Source organism: Chrysochloris asiatica, unplaced genomic scaffold, assembly GCF_000296735.1.
Source record: "Chrysochloris asiatica unplaced genomic scaffold, ChrAsi1.0 scaffold00020, whole genome shotgun sequence".
NCBI lineage: Eukaryota > Metazoa > Chordata > Mammalia > Afrosoricida > Chrysochloridae > Chrysochloris > Chrysochloris asiatica.
Genome location: NW_006408538.1, coordinates 20,090,241 through 20,111,362, shown reverse-complemented (window position 1 = coordinate 20,111,362; position 21,122 = coordinate 20,090,241). Strand labels below are relative to the sequence as shown.

The 21,122-nt window shown below is 38.9% G+C and overlaps 1 protein-coding gene across 1 annotated transcript in view; it reads right to left on the bottom strand.

The window, feature by feature from the left end:
• Positions 1-21,122, bottom strand: part of SAMD8 (sterile alpha motif domain containing 8) — a 71,068-nt gene that overhangs the window by 25,729 nt on the left and 24,217 nt on the right. The window contains exon 2 of the mRNA XM_006835927.1: positions 4,552-5,144. Coding sequence (XP_006835990.1) covers positions 4,552-5,129 — 578 coding nt within the window. The 5' untranslated portion in view covers positions 5,130-5,144. The remainder of the gene's footprint in view (positions 1-4,551; positions 5,145-21,122) is intronic.

Genomic DNA, 21,122 nt, shown 5'->3' with positions numbered 1-21,122 from the left:
TAAGAACTGGTGGCCAGGAGCAGACTTGCAGAATGTGCCCTTTGGAGATGTAAATTATTATATATGCCTGAGTGGGAAAAAAAAAAAAAAAGTTAGGTAAAATATGCATTCAGATCCTAATAGCTAATTGAAAATATATGTCTAACAGAAGACCTTTTACATGTATGTTCACAGCAGCATTACTTATGAGTCCACAAATGGACAATCTAAATATCCAACAACTGATGAAAAAATAAATAAAAGTGATATATGCACACAATAAATAGGTAATAAAAGAAGAATGAAGTATTGATACATGCTACAATATGACTGGATCTTGCAAACATTATGCTAAGTGAAAGAAGTCAGACACAAAAGGCTACATATCCTATAGTTCTATTCACACGATATGTGCTGAATAGGTAAATCTATAGAAAATTTAGTACATTGGTGGTTGTCAGTCAGGGGCTGGGGTTAGGAGGAATAGAGTGTACTTGTTACAGGGCATACAGGGTCTCTTCTGGAGGGGATGGCAATGTCCTGGCATTAAGTGGTGAGAGTTGCACAACTCTGTATATACCCAAAACCACTTTACTGTATTCTTACAAATAAAAACCTCATTGCTTTTCTACACCATCCTGCTCCTTTTTGGTCACTTACACCTTACTATACAGTCATTTACAGAACTTTACCATCCAACTTCTTATTTCTTGAAGGTTTAGCTTCTGAGTCCGTGTACTCTCTCCAATACTTCTATTAAAACTTCTGTTCTTCTCACTTTTTTTTCATTTCTCTTCTCTTGTCCTTTACATTATAATCCTTTGGTTAGAAATGGAATCTTGCCATTACCAAGCTTTGTTTTTATTGCTAAGTGCCATCATATCAGTTCCAACTCACAGCTACCCTGTAGAGAGTTTCTGAGGAGCAGCTGGTGGGTTTGAACTGCCAACCTTGCGGTTCACATCCAGGGATGATCTTATAGCACCACATCTGCTCCTTTGTCCTTTCAATGCATTGTCCATTTCTGAGATCTTAGTAGTAACTTTCTGGATTTCTAATTGCAGGTTTTGTAGTGTTTTAAATTTTGCATTATTTATTGTATCTGTTTCTTCTTGTAGTGTTTTCCTGAATTCTTCTACAGTTATTATTGTGCGCTCCTTGCTTGCATCTTTCTATTGATCCTCGGAAGGTACCAAATTGTCATTATTTTTTAGTTAGTTCCATTATCTTTTGAAAAAATATATAACAACAAGATTTTATTGTTTAAATAATAAAACAAGATGACGCTTAGAACTGGGTCACCTGGCCCTTTCTCTTCTTATCTCCTCCCAGTTCTAAATGCTTGCACCTCTTACTAGCCAGCATCCTCCTACATCTGCAGTTTGGCTCAACACATTCAAGCCTCAACACGATCTTCTTTGTAGTTTTAGCCTTCTTCCAGAAAACTGGCTTAAGTCTGCCCACCACATCCACTCTGCTTCCTGGCATAATGCCGCTTTCCCTGGGCATACAGACAATCTTTGCCTTTCTTATGCTGTGTCACTTTGTGGGGTCGGTGCTTACCACACTACTTACAGAAAGTCCGATGGGTTTTAGGAATGTTCACCATGTTTCTGGGAGCACTACTGGCATGAAAAGAAGTCCATTATCTTTTCTTCCTCTGCATCTTGGTCACTTGTTTATGCCATTCTCCTTCCTTTGTGTGAGCTAAAGCTGTTTTTTCCAGAGCAATGTGAAGTTGCCATATTTGTAAAAACAATCTGTGTAGTTGTTGGACCTGGAGGGGCGGAAGCTCTGGTGGGCTTCTGCAATTAAGGAGCTCATGAAGTGGTTGTGGAAGGGCTGTGACAGCCTAGTTCCTGGCCCTAGATGGAGTTCCTATTTGGCCTTGGTGTTATCTAGGTTCAGGGCACTCAATCCAGAAGTCATTCATGGGGGTTTTGATGGAGTTGGTTTTAGTGTCTGTCTGGAACATAGTGGAGCTGGGGGCAATGTGACTTGTTAAATGTTGGTGTGGTGGCTTTGCTGATTTGGAACTGAGATCACCTGAATCCAGGCACCAGAGTGGCAGAATCATACACCCCCACAGCCGCCTACCACCCCCACCCCACCCCACCCCCCACACACACACTGAGTGGCTCCCAACCATGTGTCTCTGAAAACACGAAGAACAGGTTCTGCGCTGGGGATGGATGAAGGTGTGGGAGCTGGCCACTCTTTTGGTCACTGGTGCAACATAGGGAAAAAGAATACCTTTTCTGTCACGAATGGAATGTACCATAATTAAACTTTCTAAAACTAAAGACAAGGAAAGATTAGGAATGGGGAGAAGGTGTTGGAGACTTTGAGAGAAAAAATATTTCCATGATTATTGATGGTTTCCATGATTGTTGATGGTTGATCCGAGCAAAATGAAGTCCTTAACAACTTCAATCTTTTCTCCACTTACGTGGATTTTTATATTGGTCCACTGGTGAGGATTTTTGTTTTCTTTACATTCAGGGGCCACCCATACCAAAGGCTGTGGTCTTTGATCTTCATTAGTATTTTAAGTCCTCTTAGCTTTCAGTAAGCAAGGTTGGGTCATCTGCTTATGACAGGTCTACTTAAATCACTTTATTAAAGCCAGGTAAGGACCCGTGTGTTCTGAGTGAGTGAATGCCTCCCTTCTGAGCCTCAAGCCTTCCATTTCTCCTGCTCCACTCTTCTTCCCAGTCTTGAGTATGAATAAAGTTAAGAGCGAGAAAGGACACCATGGTCTTGGGCCATTAACCTGTATGTATAATCCAAGGCTTTGCTGAAGCTTTGTCTGTGAGAAGGTGGCAGAGAGGTACAAACAGGATGTATAGCCGGTACTTCACTGCAGATTCTGAGATACAGTCTTTGGGTGTTTGGAAGCACTGGGTCAGGGTAGCAGTCTGGGTGGGTAGGCATTTCATGGAAAACAAGAACCCCACATGATGGAGTAGGGCAAGTCCCCTCCTACCTGCAAATCCTGACCTAGTCAACATTGCTTGTGCAGAGATGAGCTGCAGACAGTGGTGGCAGGAGAGGGTGTAACCTCTTCTCCTTGCCCTACCCCATCCCCTCTATGCCCCTAAAATGACTCTTGGAGTCTGATGAGTATTGGGTTACTGAACTTAAGTCTAACACAGATTTTTATGCAAGAACCATATTTATAAGTGAGAAGTGGGTATGTTTCCAATGGTTTCTGTTTTCACTTAGAATGCAAGCTAAAATCCCTAAACTCCCCATACAAAATGGCCTTTGACCTTTTCTGCAACTGCTTTCCCCATCTCTCACTTGATATTCTTTAGCATGCCAAGTCCACATTCCAATGAAGGATTTTTGCACCTTGATGTTACCTTTGCCTAGATACAACTACCCCAGATACCCAAAAGCTTTTGTCTTTACTTCCTTAGGGTCTTCTGTTTAAGTTGGGAAAGAGGTGTACAACATGGGAGGTTTTGGCAACAGCTTTCATTCAATTCTCCTTTATATAAGCACCACCACCTGCAATATAAATCTGCTTGGTTCTCAGCATTTTCCTCACTGCTGTTTTAGAATTAGGTAATTTTACGTCTTCTAGCACGCCAGCTGCTCCTTGGAAACCCTATACAGGGTCGCTATGGGTAGAAATCGACTCTACGGCACTTTAACAACAAGAAGTCACCAATCACCAATCTACTTTTAAACTTCTAAACAGGTATTGCTGGGTTGTTGGTTTTTTTCTCTCTCTTTTATCTGCCTCATCTTTATGGGCTTTTTTTTTGGTGGGGGGGGGGAATCTTTACTATAGTTTTGGTGGGTCCTTAGAAGAAGCAAAACATGAGACGTATGCCATTCTGCCATCTTAACCTTGAATTTTCAACCCGTTTCATTTTTCAAGATACACATGCTATGAAGAACTTTCAAAATGGCAAGAAGTTTTATACAAACAAACAAGTACTACCAACTTTAAAAAGTAAAAACATCACATAGAAATTAACAGTTATGAGTATTTGTTAGACTGTAATTGTCTCTGATTATACTTATACCATATTATTTTAAACTTTTAGGATTTACTAAAAACAAACAATACTATCTTTGTTTTCTGAAAAGCAAAAGCCTGTTTAACATTTAAGGAAAAACAAACATTTGTTACAAATTCTTTTAAAATCTGTAGTGCCCAAAGAGTAATATCTTTAGAAAAATAAGATAAGCAGTGGTCTTTCCCATTCACATAGGCTTAAGGTCTAATTTATTTTACATGAGGATGAGTATTTCAAAGCCTATTGTTATATAACATCAGATAAAGCAAATGGAAGAGTAAATATCAACAGAAATATTAAGTGGTTACGAATCGGGCTGCAAACCGCAAGGTCAGCAGTTCGAAACTACCAGCTGCTCCATGGGAGAAAGATGAGGCGTTCTGCTCCCATAAAGATTAACAGCCTCGGAAACCCTGTGCAGGGTCGCTATGAGTCGGAACCGACTCCATGGCACATAACAACAACAACAACAACCATAAATGTATTATCGTGTTATATTGTAACAATTTTCTACAAACTTATCAACTAGGACAAAACTTACCTGTCTAAGAATATATCTGGGAGTGGTGGATAGGTTTGCATGTCAGGCACTCGCTCGTGGACTATAACCATAATGAAGGATGTAAATCCAAATACTATAAAAACATATACACAACTCAATATGGTCTTCCAGTACTCTGGGTCCAATCTTCTAATAGAATGTTTGTTTTTGCCATTCATGTACTGGTACTGATCAGAATTCAAGTCAGTGATGGGTCCATCACAGTCATGGGAAGGATCTCCATTACAGAGCCAGTCTGGACTCTGCAGAGCACTGATGAGAGGACTCATGGGACTCAGGGGACTGTCACTGTTGTAGCCCATCTCTTCTAAAACATCAATATGTATTTTCTGTAATTTGCGAACTGAGAGCATTAACCTTTTAATGTCCCCTAAGACTTTGATTTCCAGAGGAGGAGACCGGAGATCATATTCAGTCAATGTTAGCAATGTGATCCCATCGAGTCTATGCTTGTTGCACAAGATGTCCACATACTCGAAAAAGCCTTCATCTTTCAGCCAAACAGCTACATGCTTGGTAGTCCAGCGGCGAATGCATAGCTGATTAGGACCTGCCATTTCTCCTTCCACTCCCTGCCAAGGGAAAATAGGAAATAAAACAAGACAAAAACTTCAGTGTGTCTAAGAGCTCCAAACACCAAATACACATCAACATATCAGAAAGAGTAATTTATCAATGCTATCCTATTGGTTTCTAAAAGAGAAACAGAAACTATTCATTATGAGTGGATTTTAATAATATGTTTATACATATCTGTAACCCTAATTTTAAAAAAGGATAGTGAGCATTCTTACAAGAAGATATTTTTAAAATGCCTTTTCCTCAGCACAGCAGCTATAATTTAGTTAGAAAAAAACATATTGAGAAAATCCCAGTTTAATACTTTCATAAAAGGAGATGTATAGAAAGATAAAAGCCCTCCCACACAATAAAATTTCTGAAATCTTCATGTTAGTAGAAGAAATACTGCCCCCCCTAGTGTAGTGGTTACAAGTCAGGCTGCTAACCTCAAGGTCAGCAGTTTGAAACCACCAGCTGTTCTGTTTGAGAAAGATGAGGCTTTCTGCTCCCATAAAGATTTATAACCTTGGAAACCCTTTACAGGGTGGCTATGAGTCAGAACTGACTCCACAGCACATAACCACCACCACCAAAAAACTCACAAAGGCAAGTAACTATAACTCCAGGAAACCCCTTAAACTAACTATACTTCTATCAACTATGCATACAATGGAATCTTGATGTGGCATTGTAGGATAACCATGGGACACAAGGTCTATGTGAACTGCAGGGATGGAGGTTTAGACCCATCTTTTGCTCTCTGGAAATTCTATACAGGGTCGCTATGAGTCAGAACTGATTCGAAGGCATTTAACAACAACAAAACAAATAGATATAAAGCTTGTCATACAAGATTAAATTTGAAGTTTAATAGCTAATTTCTTTCTGTACTTTGAATATTCCATTATAGCACTGAATTAAGCCATTTAATTCTTTAACTTTCATAGGGACTCTAGCGATGAAAATTTAAAAAGAAAACTGATTTCAGTGTGTCCCAAAATTTTGAGTTCCCAAGCTTTTATACTGCAGTTATAAAAGGCCAATGATGTGCTGTGCTTCAAAAAATACTAGTAATTTTTACTACTTTAATCCCATGTAACTGTTTAGGTTCTTGTTCCATTTTAAAACTTTCATTCACTTGGGTCTGTATCAGGTTTATAAAGTGTATCAGATAGATACACAGAGACAAAAGGATCCTACCTAGAAATAAACTATCTCCCTAAAGTACTTTCTCAACTACTGAAGTCTGTGGGTTTTCTGACACTTTTTAGATCTCTAAAGACCGTAGTTCCTTCTTAAGTATGTTTTTTTTTTTTAAAGGCAAATTTTAACGCATAAAAAAGAATAATGAATGATACAACAAACACTCATATATCCACTAACCCCAGCTTGAATACAATTAAACAGTTCCAATTCAAATGTTCTGTTTCTTTGATCTGAGTATTTAAGTTATACCGAACCGATGTGTTCACATTTTGTGACAATTTGTAAAGTTGTATAATTTACACTTTTCTCTATTTATGTTGACCTTTATAAAAAAAGTTTGCTTTTAAAGGCAAACATCACCAATACAAATGAATGTCCTTTCTTGAGAGGCATCTTTTATTTTATTTCTGATTTTGGTGCTTATTCCCTATATATATATTTGGCAATGAAAAATCTATGCCTCTTTATGCTATGGAAAAGAAAAGCTAGAGGGGATTGGAACCATGGCAATGAGATGATATACAATGGAATGAATGTAAAACTAAAGTTCCCCCATGTAAACTACCATATAATTCACAATAAAACATTAAATAAATAAATAAATAAGAAAAGCTAACCCCGCTCTGTATGTTTCTCCTATCCACAGAAACTCTTGAAGAGTTGTAATTCAGCCACAAACGAAAGCCATGTAAATGTTAATCATTCTGTATTTATTTCTTAATTACCAGATAGCAACCCTAGTTTTTGGAAGGCTTAAATCATATTTCCACTCCCAAATAGATCCAATTTTTAATATTACCAACCCACAGTAGTTTTTCAGTTTAAGAAAATAACATCACATCCATCTATAAGTCATCTGTATTTTCTATAGGCTATCTGATTTTTAATAAGTTTAGCAGTTCAAGCCTACCAGGCTCAACACGGGAGAAAGATGAGGCTTTCTGCCTCCACAAAGATTTAAAGCCTCAGAAACCCTATACCAGGTCGCTATGAGTCATAACCGACTTGACAACACACAACAGCAACACAGAACTACAAAAACCTCTTTTTAGTTCATGTACTATTGTCATCCAAAGGCCAAGTAATCATGATTTATTTAATTTTATACATGGAGTTTATTTATACACACCATGTACATCAGGGATATTAAGATAGAAAAAGTAATTAAAACATGATTTTGCCATATTGTAGTTCACATACATAGCTAGAGTTTCACCCAACCCACTACATACATATCTTCTTTTCCCAAGGCAAGCTCTGAATAAATTACTTCGTTCCTGAATATGCAATAAGCATATGCTAAAAACTACAGTACTTAAGATACAGCAAATCTTTGGAGGGGAACAAAAAAAGCTCTTCTTATACAAACATGTTTCTTCTGTCATTTGATTTAGATTCTGCGACATTTCCTCTTTCTTTCTCTAATAGCTTACCACCAATGGGTTCCAAGTCACTCCCATCCTTGTAGTATTATTCTTCAGTAGTTCCAGCTCCTACACTGCTCAAAATGATCCTTCTCGTTCATGTTATTTTTCATCTTAGCAGATCAGGTCTTTGGAGTCCTGGTGTGGCACTAGCAGATAAGCACTGGATTGCTAAATGCAAAGTTGGCAGTACAAAACCACCAGCTGCTCCTTGGAAACCCTTTACAGGGTGGATATGAGTCAAAACTTGACTGTACTTAACAACAACAACCAGTTCCTTCATACCTCAGCCACGCTAACAAAACTCAGCTTCAAGGCTGACTTTTTAGCTGCTAGAAAATATGAGATATCACACTTGGAAGTCTCCTAGACGGCTTTGAACCTGCTGGGGTATTGCCCCCAAATCTGACTCATTAGCTGCTTCATCGGATCAGGACAAGTCATTTAATTATATGCTACTCCATATAGTTAGAGGCCCATAAATTGCTATTTAAGCAACCCTGTGAAAACCTACATTAAAGAATGATAAAAGGCTTTGGAGTAAACTTAATTTTTACGTTGTGTCATGCTAATTATAGAGAACAGCAGACTTTGAAAAAAGAGTATGACCAGTTACAGGTTTCACATAATTCAGTAAAATGAAGAAATTAGGTTAATAATATACATAAGGACACTTTCAGCTTTAACCAATAATTAATATGAATAAATTATCAGTTAAAGGGACTTCTGCTTCTGTTTAACATGGATTAACAGGAATTAGAGTTACCCATTCATCTGAAACAACTAAACATGGACAAACTATACAAAAATAAAACAGTTTTAAGATACTGGATGAAGGAGAATAATCCCTGAGAGACGGGAAATAAAGTGAGCACTACAACTACTCCTCCGTGGAAGAAAGAGGAGGCTTTCTGCTCCTGTAAAGATTTACAGCCTCGGACACCCTATATCCGAACTGGAGGTTGGCCCAGTGTCCCGCAGTGTTTCATTCTGTTGTGCATAGGGTCACTATGAGTCGGTACCAACTCGATGGCACCTAACAACAACAACAACGTGACAAGAACTGGCTCCATGGCACTCAGCAGCAACATCAGCAGCTGTAGACTAAGTACTTCTCTGGTTCCATCTAATAAATCTTAAAAGCAAAATCCAAAGGGCCACATTGCTCTCAAGTAATTTAGCTGTGTGCCATAACAAAGTTCAACAATGTTAATAAGAATACAAAAACATAAGTTACTAGCAGGTAAAATTCAGTGTCTAACATCCAATAAAAATTACCAGGCATGCAAAGATGTAGGAAAATATCATTTATAATGATATTTTACAATAAATATTAAGAGAATCAATCTATTAAAATAGACCTTGAATAGACAAATAATACAAATAAAAGACATGATTACCATAACTTAGTTTTAGAAAATAAAACAGAGACATGGAAATAAAACAAAACAGACACAAATCAAACTTCTAGAAATAATTACTAGAAAACTACACAAAGTATTTATTATAATCAAACTGCTAAAAACCAGCAACAATGAAAAGGTCTCTAACAGCAATCACAGAAAACTGACGCATTAAGTGAAGGAACAGTGATAAGAATGCCCGGGAACAATGTAAGCAGAAGAGAAATACTACCATATGAAAAAATGAATCTATACAAAGGAGTAAGTAGCATAGTGGTTACGAGTCAGGTCAGCACTTCAAGGTCAGCAGTCTGTATGAGAAAGATGAGGCTTTCTGCTCCTGTAAAGATTTACAGCCTTGGAAACCCTATGCAGGGTTGCTATGAGTTAGAACTGACTCCACAGCACGTAAGCACCACCACCACCATACCAAGGAATGAAGAGCAATGGCAATGGTAACCACATGAATAAACAGACATCAAACCGTCTGTTGTTGTTGTTGTTAAGTATCATGGAGTTCCAACTCATAGCAACCCTGTATGGGGCTTTTAAGGAGCAGCTGATGGGTTTGAAACATTGACCTTGAGGTTAGCAGCCAGTGCTTATCGTACAGCCACCACGAACCCTAATTTTATCAATAGTCACATTAAATAAAAATGTTCTAAATACTTCAATTAAAAAGCAGAGATTGCCAAACTGAATTTAGAAATAAAATGCAACCATATGCTGTTTACAAGAAATACACTTTAAATATAAAGATGCAAAGGTATTAGAAGGATGGAAAAAAATACCATGCTAACATTCTTTAAAACAGTTAGATTAGTATAAGACCAAGTCGATTTCACATGGAACAATATAACCAGATATGAAAATGATTGTTTCATAATGATAAAGGGTGAATTCATCAAAACGACATAGAAATTAAGGAGCGTTGGTAGCATAGTGGGTTACAAGTTGGGTTGCTAATAGCAAAGCCAGCAGCAGTTAGAATCCTCCAGCTTACTCTGAAGGAGAAATGTGAGGCTTTCTGCTCCTGTAAAGATTTACTGCCTCAAAAACCCTATGCAGGGTAAGCTATGAGTCAAAATTGCCTTGACAATGGGTTTTCCTATGCACCAAACAAAAGAGCTACAAAATAAGTGAAGTTAAACTGATATACCAGAGGGGGAGAAAGAGAAAGAAATATACATAGTCAGATATTTTAATTTTCTCAATGATTGATAAAACAAGTAGACAGTAATTCATTAAGGAAGCAATTTGAATAATATCATCAGTTAACTTGAATACATACTTGCAGAACACTCTACCCAACAACACTAGAATATACATTTCATTCAAGTGAACTGACCAAGAAAGATCTTATTACAGGTGATAAAGCAAGTCTCAGTAAACCTAGTATAAGTCTCAAGTCATCCAAAGCATATTCTCCAACCACATTAGAATTAAATTGGAAAGCAATGAACAGATCTGTAGAAAAGTTCTCAAATACATTGAAACCTGTAAAAGTCAGAACCTATGTAAGGTGAAAACCTGTCAGAGAAGAAAATCTCAAAATAATTTCCACTAAAATGAGCAACAGAAAAGTGGTAAGGCTGTCAAACTGAGAGACCAGAAAAAATAAGGCAGTCTAATCAAGCTCTGACTCTTTCAGATTTCATTGTATTTTGAAACTAAATAATATAATATTACCAACTCACAGCATTTAACAACAACAAACATAACTTCTACATTATGCTGTTGTGGCGTGGTAGGATAAGCACTTGACTTCAAAGTCAGTTTCAACTGCAAGGTTGGTGGTTCAAACTCACCAGCCTATACAGGGTCGTTATGAATTGGAACCGACTATACAGCAAACGACACAGAAACCATAGGTCAAAGAAGAAATTAAAAAGAAAATTAAGTCTTGTAAGCTGAATAAAAATGAAAACAACAACATATAAAAACTTAAGGGGTGCTGCTACAGCAGTAATTGAGAAATATTTACAGAAAGTAAGAAAGATGAAAGAAAGATCCCGGATTACCTTGGCTTTTACCTTAAGATAGAAAAACAGAAAATAGACGGCAGTCAAGATGGCTGACTACACAGCTATTCCATCTGGACCTTCTACAACAAAGACCCCCCAAACCAAGTAAAATAGATATGGATGGTCATCCTGGAACTGAGAGCTTCAAAGGAAAGGATAAAGAAGTACAATAAATACCAATTAGAGAGAGATTAGCATAGTGGTTACGAAAAGGGGCTGTGAACCTCAAGGTCAGCAGTTCGAAACTACCAGCTGTTCCACGGGAGAAAGATGAGGCTTTCTGCTCATCTTTCTCCTGTGGAACTTTTTGTTTCTACTGAATAAAAGGAATCGTTTTTGTTTCTACCGAACAAAAAGGAGCTCTGGTAGCGTAGTGGCTACGAATCGGGCTGCAAGTCAACAGTTAGAAACTAACAGCTGTTCAGAGGAGAAAGATGAGGTTTTCTACTCTTGTAAAGATTTACAGCCTCAGAAACCCTGTTAAGGGTCACTATGAGTCGGACCCGACGCCACAGCACATAACCACCAACCACCAAACCATACAAAAACAACTAATAATGAGGTGTGTGGAACGGTATGAATTGTCAACGGGTTCTGCACAGCACAGCCATTTTGAATTACTGTAATCAGTGTTACAAACTGGTACAGGAACCAAACAATTGGCGTTTGTACCCAAGAGTACACCAGAACCCACGTCAGCCGATCAGTGACCAAAAAGATGTGGTCTCCCCTCCTACCCAATACATCTTTACCAGTGGTCAGAGATGTGTCTACCAATCTGGCAACAAGTCAAACCCCCCTCCACTGCCAGTGCTATACTGAATTTTTTTTTTTTTTTTTTTTTTTCTCTTTCTTCTTAGACAGTCCTTCTCCCTGCTCCCCAGCCCTCTTTTTTTGATCCTGTAGAACAGGTACACCACTCCCACTGCATCCACTTTTTTTAAACTGCCTTTTATCCCCTTCATAGTTTTCCCCTCCTACCTCTTTGTTTTCTTTTTCCACTTTCATTTTCAATTTTATCCTTACAGTTTTTTTATTTCTTAAATACTCGAATGTGGGCACCCTGCCCTTCACTGCCTCCTTGGTCAGCAGCACCCACCTCCTGGCTCTCTGCAGTTGGTTACGCGTGACCCTGCTAAACAAATGCACTGCTCCCTACCACCTCCACAGTCAACACCAGCAGCCCTCTCAGCCCCCTCGACGGTCAGAAGTGCGAGTACCCCACCCCGCCACTGTCACTGCTGTATGTTCCTGTGGAGGAAGCACCACAGTCCCATTGCAACCACGCGTGGTGGCTAATGCTGGCACCAACACTGTTACTTCTTTGTTTCTTTCTTCTTATTTCTTTCCTCTTCTCTCCCTTGTTGTTTTTTTTTTTTCCCCCCCTTCCATTTTTTCTTCTTCAATTCCCTTTTTCCTTTTTTGTCTTTCCATAACTAGGGAGCCAGCAACCCTGTACAGTCATTTGCTGCCTTACCTACAGGTAAGTGCCTCCACTCACTCCAGCACCACTAGTGAGGAGTTGGTAGTCAACGTCTGCTCAGCCTACCCTCAGCTGCTCTCCATGACCAGCTATTAGAGATTCACACTCACACTCCCAACCATTACCAAATTCCCCTGGAGACAGGTTATGAGTACCTCAGTGCTGTCAAACTAGTGACCAGACTAGCAAACCTGCCTATTGTTGTTACGTGCCGAGTCAGTTCTGACTCATAGCTACCCCGTAAAATGGTACATGAGAAATTAGAAATCGCAAAACAAGCAAGTGAAAATTCAGAAGATAATTAATGAAATTTCAGAAATTGATAATTCACTGAAAGGGTAAAGGAACAGAAATGAACTGACAGAAAACAAAATAGCAAAAAAAAATCTCTTAGTACTCATTGTTAGAGGCACAGTCAATAAAAAGAATGGAAAGTAGGGAAAAACAAAACAAAAAGAAAGTCTAAGAATTCTGTAGGACACAATTATCAGAATAAATTACGTGTTATCAGAATTTCAGAACAGGAAGAAACAAAACAAAAACAAAAAAGCACAGAGAAAACTGTTGAAGATTTGTTGGAAGCAAATGTCCCTAATATCATGAAAGACAGAAAATATGTATTCAAGAAACTCAATGAACTCCAAATCAGATAGACCACAAAAGAAAATCACCAAGGCATACATACCATAATTAAACTTTCCAAAACTTGTTAAGTTCTATCGAGACATTTCTGACTCATAGCGACCCTATATAGGTCTCCAAGGAGTGGCTGGTGAACTGGAACAGCCAACCTTACGTTCAAACAGACCTTGCAGTCCAGCATAGTAACCTGTAGTGCCACACCAGGACTCGGATTATGAAAGTTAGCAGGTTACAATCCAGGGTCAGAGATGTTCAGAATAGATAGAGTTCTTCCAGTCAGTACAGCCTCTCCTTAGAGCCGTGCCCACAGGCAAGCCTCTCTCTGCTCAGGCAATGTTACAAAGCTCTTTTAGGACTGCTGATAAATGCCCACAGGGCACATCACTCTAGTCTCACGCTGAAGGCACTTGGTTCTAGTTCCATGGGTCAGTTTCCCCTCACTTAAGTGCCTGGATGCATCTGACTCCACAAGAAAGCCTCTTGTCCAAAGTCATTCAGCTTTTTACTTGCTCTGTGGCCCGCCACTCTGTCTCATACTCTGGTTCTCGGTTCTGATACTGCTGCTCCTCTGTCAATCTTCCATTGTCACAGCTCTCTCCCTGAGATGAAGAGGTTCCATGCACAGGAATCTCCTCCATTCCTGGCTCTTGCTTCTTTCTTTGATGGAAGTGAGACAATGAAAAAATTCAGAAAACACTTCATTACTAAAGAAAAGTCACCTACAAAGGAGAACCAGTAAGACCAAGCTCTGATTTCTGAACAGAAACCACGCACACAAGAAGGGCAGCATATATAAACTCCTGACAGAAAAAAAATCACCACCCATGAATTATATATCCATCAAAATAGTCCCTCAAAATTATGACATTCATAGAATAACAGAAATTCATGTACTCGGTTAAAACTAGACCAGCCTTAAAAGAAATGCTAAAGGGAATCCTTTGGATGGAAAACCAACAACAGCAAACAACTAGAGACTGAGACACACAACATCAGCCATAAATTAACTCATACATAGAAGTATCAAAAATCAAATAAAACGCCAAGACTGAAAATAGGGAACCAGAGATGTCAATCTGTAACTGGTGACAACTACACCCTCGGAAACCCTGTACAACAGGGTCGCCAGGGTCGGAACCAACTGGAAGGCACTTACAACAACAACAACAGAGCAAAAATGGTATAGGATGCAATAAGATGAAGGAAGGAAATCATGTTATTTATGATAACTATAAAGCAAAAAGTGGGGTAGGTCACAAAAAGTAAAACAAATAATAGCATTCAAAGCAGAAATCTAAAAACAAACAAAATACACAATAGAGAAAAATCAAATAAAAAGTTTATCCTTTAATAAAATGGATCAGTCATATTGATAACTCTCTTTGCACTTGGCCCCCCATCCCCTTTTATCCTCAAAGCCAGAAACTACTGTGTTGAATCTCCCTCATGCCTGGAATCTTTCTCCAGGAAAATCCTACTTCCTTTAAAGCAAGACTGGGGAACCTTTCATATACCAAAATTTATAACATCATCCATGGGTCATATAAAATTATCGACTTAAAAATTAGCCTGCTATATTCGGTCAAACACTGAATTAACTCACCTTTAATGCCATGGCTGGAACTGCAGTCACCTTGGCAGACTCAGACTAAATGATTTCGATATAGCCCGCGGGCTGGGCATTCTCCACCACTGCCTTAAAGCACTGGTCTGATTGAATAGGCCAGGTCAGGTCCACCAAAGATAATCTTCATTTCTTAGTCAACTGTGATATATGACATAACCTAATCACAGGACTGATACCTCATCATATTTAAGGTCCCTCCCATTATACAAGAACATGTGTCATTGGAGATCATTTTCGAATTCTGCTTCTATACAACCCTATCAAGTATAAAGATAAATAAGTCAATTGTTGTTGTTAAGTGCTGTTGAGCTGACTCTGACCCATAGTGACCCTGTATAGGGTTTCCGAGGAACAGCTGGCGAGCTTGAACTGCCAACTTTGCAGTTCAAATGGCTTTGCAGTGTGGAGCATTAACCCACAGGGCCACACCAGGACTCCATAAATAAGTCAATAGACCAGAATAAAGTCCGAGGGTGTGGGGAGGAGGGATCCAAACCAGATGCCACTGAGTCAATTCTTGTGCCAGAATAGAACTGCGTTCCAGAGTTTCAACGGTTAAGTTTTCCAAAGTTGACCTCCTGATCTTTCTGGGTGTATGCAAACCTTCAATCTTTCAATTAGGAGCTGAGTATGTTAACTATTTATATACCAGGGAGCTCTGGTATAAGGAGCTCTGGTAGCGTAGTGGTTACGAGTCAGGCTGCTAACCTCAAGGTCAGCAGTTTGAAACTACCAGCTGTTCCACGGGAGAAAGATGAGGCTTTCTGCCTCCATAAAGATTTACAGCCTCAGAAACCCTATATAGGGTTACTATGTCTTGGAACTGACTCCACGGCACACAACCACCACCATACTGGAATATGATTTTCTATAAACATGCAAAGGTAATTTATTCTTTTCATCAAATGGTATTAGAACAGATGTCTATATGCAAAAAAACCAATAATCCATACTTTCCATCACGTACGAAACCAACTCTAAATAGATCAGACACACCAAACAACTGTTTCTTGATGGGTTGGGTAAGAGAGGCTAGAAGGATTATACAATTCAGTTGTGAGTGATTGTTAACAGGGTTAATTATAATAGTAAAAACTTGGAACTCTAATGTGGGTATAAAATGTGCCAAAAGGGGAACCTTACTACTATTAAAGAAGCAGAGCCAGGAGTGGAGCATGTCCTATTTATCCAGGACCCCTATGTGTTGACCCCCAGGTCAGGAGACAGAACTGTGACAGTAGAAGAGCAGCAGCAACAGAACAAAAGAGCCAGAGCATCAGACAGAGTGGTGGGCTTTCCAGCCCACGTAGCTAGTGAAGTGAGTGCTTTTGTGCAGGAGGTTCACTTGTAGAGTGGGGTGCGCCTCCAGGCACTTAATTAGGGAACTAGGTTTGCTCATCTACAAAACTAGAGACAAGTGCCTTTGGGCTGAGGCTTATAGCAGAGTGGTGTGTCCTTTGGGCATTTTCTGGAGCAGAGTAGAGGTCTGCCTGCAAACCTGAGAAGAGGCTAGCTACCCTGGCTCAAACTATGTCCTGAGCATTTCTAATCTTGAACTGAAACCTATCAACATCCCTAATAAATCCCATGCCTGGGTATGGTGTCTAAATTCTGTGTGGACATTACAATGAATTTCGAACCCAGCTGAGCAGAGTAACCAGAGGGATGGCTGGTGTCAGATTTGGTGGAGACGGCAGAAAACTGTAGGCATAAGAATCGGCTTTTGGCTGATAGTGAGTTTGATTCTCCTCTCCCCTGGGGAAGTAAGAGGTCAGATGCTTCCCCTGTACCCTTCATGCATCTAGGTAGGAGAGTTTTCTGGTTTGTTGTCTGTAAATATCTGTACTGTTTGAATCTTTTGTAGTAATGTATTTGTATAATAAAGACAAAAATATGTAGAAGCAATATTTTTACTGAAGAACATTAAAAATATTTTTAAATTATCCCCTCAACCAGAAAACTATTACTTGCAATGGCTGTATTTCTCCCACACAATAGACTCATAATTTTCTACAAAGAGAAGCCATACCATACAGAATTTGGTGCCCTCATTTTACTTATTATTGTATGAATTCTGTCTAACGTCACCAAATAATCTTTTGAAAATGTAGTTTTCAACATTGCACTGGGTATTTATTTCCCCATTGTTAGAAACTGTTCATAATACTATTACAAATAATACTGCAGTGTCTTAGGCAGGATTTCTAGAAGTGGAATAACTGTATCAAAGACCTGAGATAGTATTAACATGCTCCCAGGTACATCATTAAAACTTGGGCCACAGTAGAAAGAACTTCATGTAAAGCTTGGTACTTATCCAAAATGTTCATTGGTGTGCATAAAGGAAACATTTCCATTTGGGGGAAAAAATTAAAGGAAGGTTATTCTGAAATCTTGTTTAAGTATCAAAGGTCAATACTTTCATTATCAAGTAGCTGAGAAAACAGTTCACTCCTAAAGAATCTGGCTATAAATAGACATTAGTCAAACTTAGTTCCAAGTTTTAGATAATGGATAAACAAACAAAACCAACCAATTATTCTGAACAATGTGGAACAAAAGACACTTTATGTTTTTGGTGAGCTCTGGCTAGAAATTTTTGAAATGTATTAAAAAATGCTAGTTTCAGCACAAATCAACTCTTTGTTTCTTTTCTCTTCTAACAATTTTCTTCACACTAATTAAGAGATCTCAGCAGTCTAATAGCACAGGATGGCAAGATCGGTTTGAACCTCCAGGTCAGTGGTTCAAACTCACCAGTCGCTCATCAGAAACCCTCTCTATAGGGCATGTAACAAACAACAAGAGTACGTTTATTATATAGTCTATGATGTTCTTATTACCATACCTGATAAAAGGTATGTATAATCAATATATATAAAAACTTTTAAATCTGGTATTCCTTAATATTAACATAAATGCAAAAACCCTACTGCTGTGGAGTCATCCTGACTATATTGGCATGCTGGTGGAAGTGGTTATGTGCCCTACAGTTGGTTCCTAGTCACCACACCCCCATAGAGTTTCCAAGGCTGTAAACCTTTATGGAAACAGAAAGCCTCATCTTTCTCCCAAGGAGCAGATGGTAGATTTGAACCGCTGACTTTGAGTTTAGCAGCTCAACTTGTAACCCACTTAGCTACCAGAGCTCCTTGACTACATAACCATAGCTATTCTTTACCAATGAGTCTTCAATAAATGCCATTTACAGTGGCCCAAATCTTTCACAATAATATAAATAGCTCAGTTGTGTTCTACACCACATTAAAACTGCAAGTACTCTATGTTACGTTTAACAAAAGCACCAAATCCAAACCCACTGCCATCGAGTCACTTCTTACAGCAGCCCTGGGACAGAGTAGAACTGCTCCATTAAGTTTCCAAGCAAGTAAATCTTTAGGGTAACAGACTGCCTCATCTTTCTTTCAGGGAACAGCTGCTGAGTTTGAAGTCCAACACCTTAAACTAAGCACTGTCAGTGCATAATTGTAAAAGGAGATACATCTATTAACAAACCCTCTCCCCATTTGGACCTACTGGAGCTATTAAATGATGACTTGACTAAAAGGAGCATTGTTATCTATGAATCACCACTGACTCCGTATCTGTGGTAGATATGATGAATTGGTACTCAGTGTTCTTCCCGATATCCCTTTATTATAGTGGCTGGAAAATGAAAAATTATTTCCCAGGGCCCCTTGCAACTAGGCTTCTAAATGTGAATTATAGTCAGCCAACTGAACTCACAGACATGATATCTGGAAGGCAGCCGTGTTCCTAAAGTTGTGATTACTGTTGGTAACAAGGGTTGTGGAAATGTTGGTTTTATGTGTATGTCACTAGCAGTGTGGCTGTAAAGAAGTAGTTGCAGTTCTGAGGCAGAGCTACTGGCTTCCTACTACCTGAATCACAAACATGATGGTAGTAGACAAACATCAATCTACAAATTAAGGGAGGAGAAACAGGGAAAATGAGAGTGTATCTATAACAGAAATACTACTAGTGGTTGGCATTAACTAACAGAAATTTACTCTCTCCCAGTTTAGTGTTGTTTTTAGTGCAGGTCAGTCAGTTCCAACTCATAGCGGCCCTGTTTAGGGATTCCAAGGAGCATCTGGTGGGTTTAAACTGCTGACCTAGTGGTTTGCAGTCCAGTGCAGATCCTATAGCACCACACCAGGAGTCTTGTTGTTGTTAGGTGCAATCGAGTCAGTACCGACTCATAGCGACCCTATGCACAACAGAATGAAACACTGCCTGGTCCTGGGCCAACCTCACAATCATGGTTACACCTGAGTCCATCGCTGCTGCCACTGTGTCAATCCATCACTTCCTCTTTTTCTCCGACCTTCCACTTTACCAAAAATGATATCCTTCTCCAGTGACTGGTTCCCTCCTGGTAATATGTCCAAAGTATAAGAGACAAGTCTGGCCACTCTGGATTCCAAGGAGCACCCTGGCTGTACTTCTTCCAACACAGATGTTTGTCTTTTGGCAGTCTGTGGTGCTTTCAACATTCTCCTTCAACACCATAACTCAAATGTATCACTTCCTCTATGGTCTTCCTTAGTCACTGCCCAACTTTCACATGCATATGAGGTTACTGAAAATACCATGGCTTGGGTCAGGAGCACTTTCAACTGATATCTTTGCTCTTCAATACTTTAAATTTATCTTTCCAAAATTTAAACCATTCAGTGTTCCCTTGTTCTGTTAGTCAGCAATGATATCCCTTGTTCCACATCCTCTTCTAAACCAGCTTGAACCTTTAGAAGTTCTCTGTCAATGTATGCTCGCAGCTGTTTCTGTACTACCTTTACTAAAATGTTACTCGCATGGGATATCAGTGATACTGTCTGATGATTTCCGCATTCCACTGGGTCACCTCTCTTTGTAATGGGCACAAATATAGATCTATTCCAATCAGTTGGCCAGGTGGCTGTATTTGACATTTCTCACCATAGATACGTGAGTGCCTTGTTCTTTCCAATGCTTTCAACGTACCCTGGACTTCTTCCTTCAGATTCATTGGCTCTTGATCATATGCTACCTCTTGAAGTGTTTGAACATTGACCATTTATTTTAGATACAGTGACTCTGTATATTCCTTCCATTTTATTTGGATGCTTTCTGTATCATTCAATATTTTGCCCATAAAATCCTTCACAATTGCAAGTAGAGGCTTGAATTTTTTCTTAAGTTTTCTCAGCTTGAGAAAAGCTGAGTGTGTTCTTTCCTTTTGGTTTTCTTATTCCAAGTTTTTGTATATTTTATTATAATATTTGACTGCCTTCTCAAGTTGACCTTTGAAATTTTCTGTTTGGCTATTGTACATCCTCACTTCTTCCCTTTGCTTTAGCATATCTACACTGGAGAGCAACTTTCAGAGTTTCTTCTGACATTTATTTTGGACTTTTTCTTCTTTTTTGTCTTTTTAATGAGGTTTTGCTTTCTTCCTGTATGATGTTCTTGTTGTCATCCCACAACTCTTCTTCAGTCTTTGGTGTCTAATGCATCAAATCTGTTCTTCAGATGATCTCTAAATTCAAGCGGGATATATTCAAGGTCATATCTTGGCTCTCATGGACTTGTTTTAATTTTCTTCAGTTACAGCTGAATTTGCAAATGTGAAACTGATGATCTGTTCCACAGTCTGTCTGTGGCCTTGTTTTAACTGATGATATAGAACTTTTCTACCATCTCTTCCCACAGATGTAGCCAATTTGATTTCTGTGTATTCCATCTGGTAAGGTCCATGTGTACAGTCGTTTCTTATGTTGTTTAAAAAAAAGTTTTTATAATAAACAAGTCATTGGTCTCTTGCAAAATTCTATCATGCATTGTTTCTACCACCAAGGCCATATTTTCTAATCCTCTTTTTCTCAAACTTTGCATTCCAATCTCCAGTTATTATCAATACATCTTGATTGCAGACTGAAGAAGCTGGTAGAATTCTTCAGTTTCATCATCATTGGCTTTAGTAATTAGTGCATAAATCTGAATTATAGTGATATTAATTGGTATTGATGGTAAGTGTATGGATAATATTCTATCACAGACAGCATTGTACGTCACAACTGATCTTGATATGTTCTTTTTGACGATGAGTGTGACGCCATTCCTCCTTAATTTGTCATTCCCAGCACTCCAGTCTCAGCTCTTCTTTCTTTGTGGTGCTCC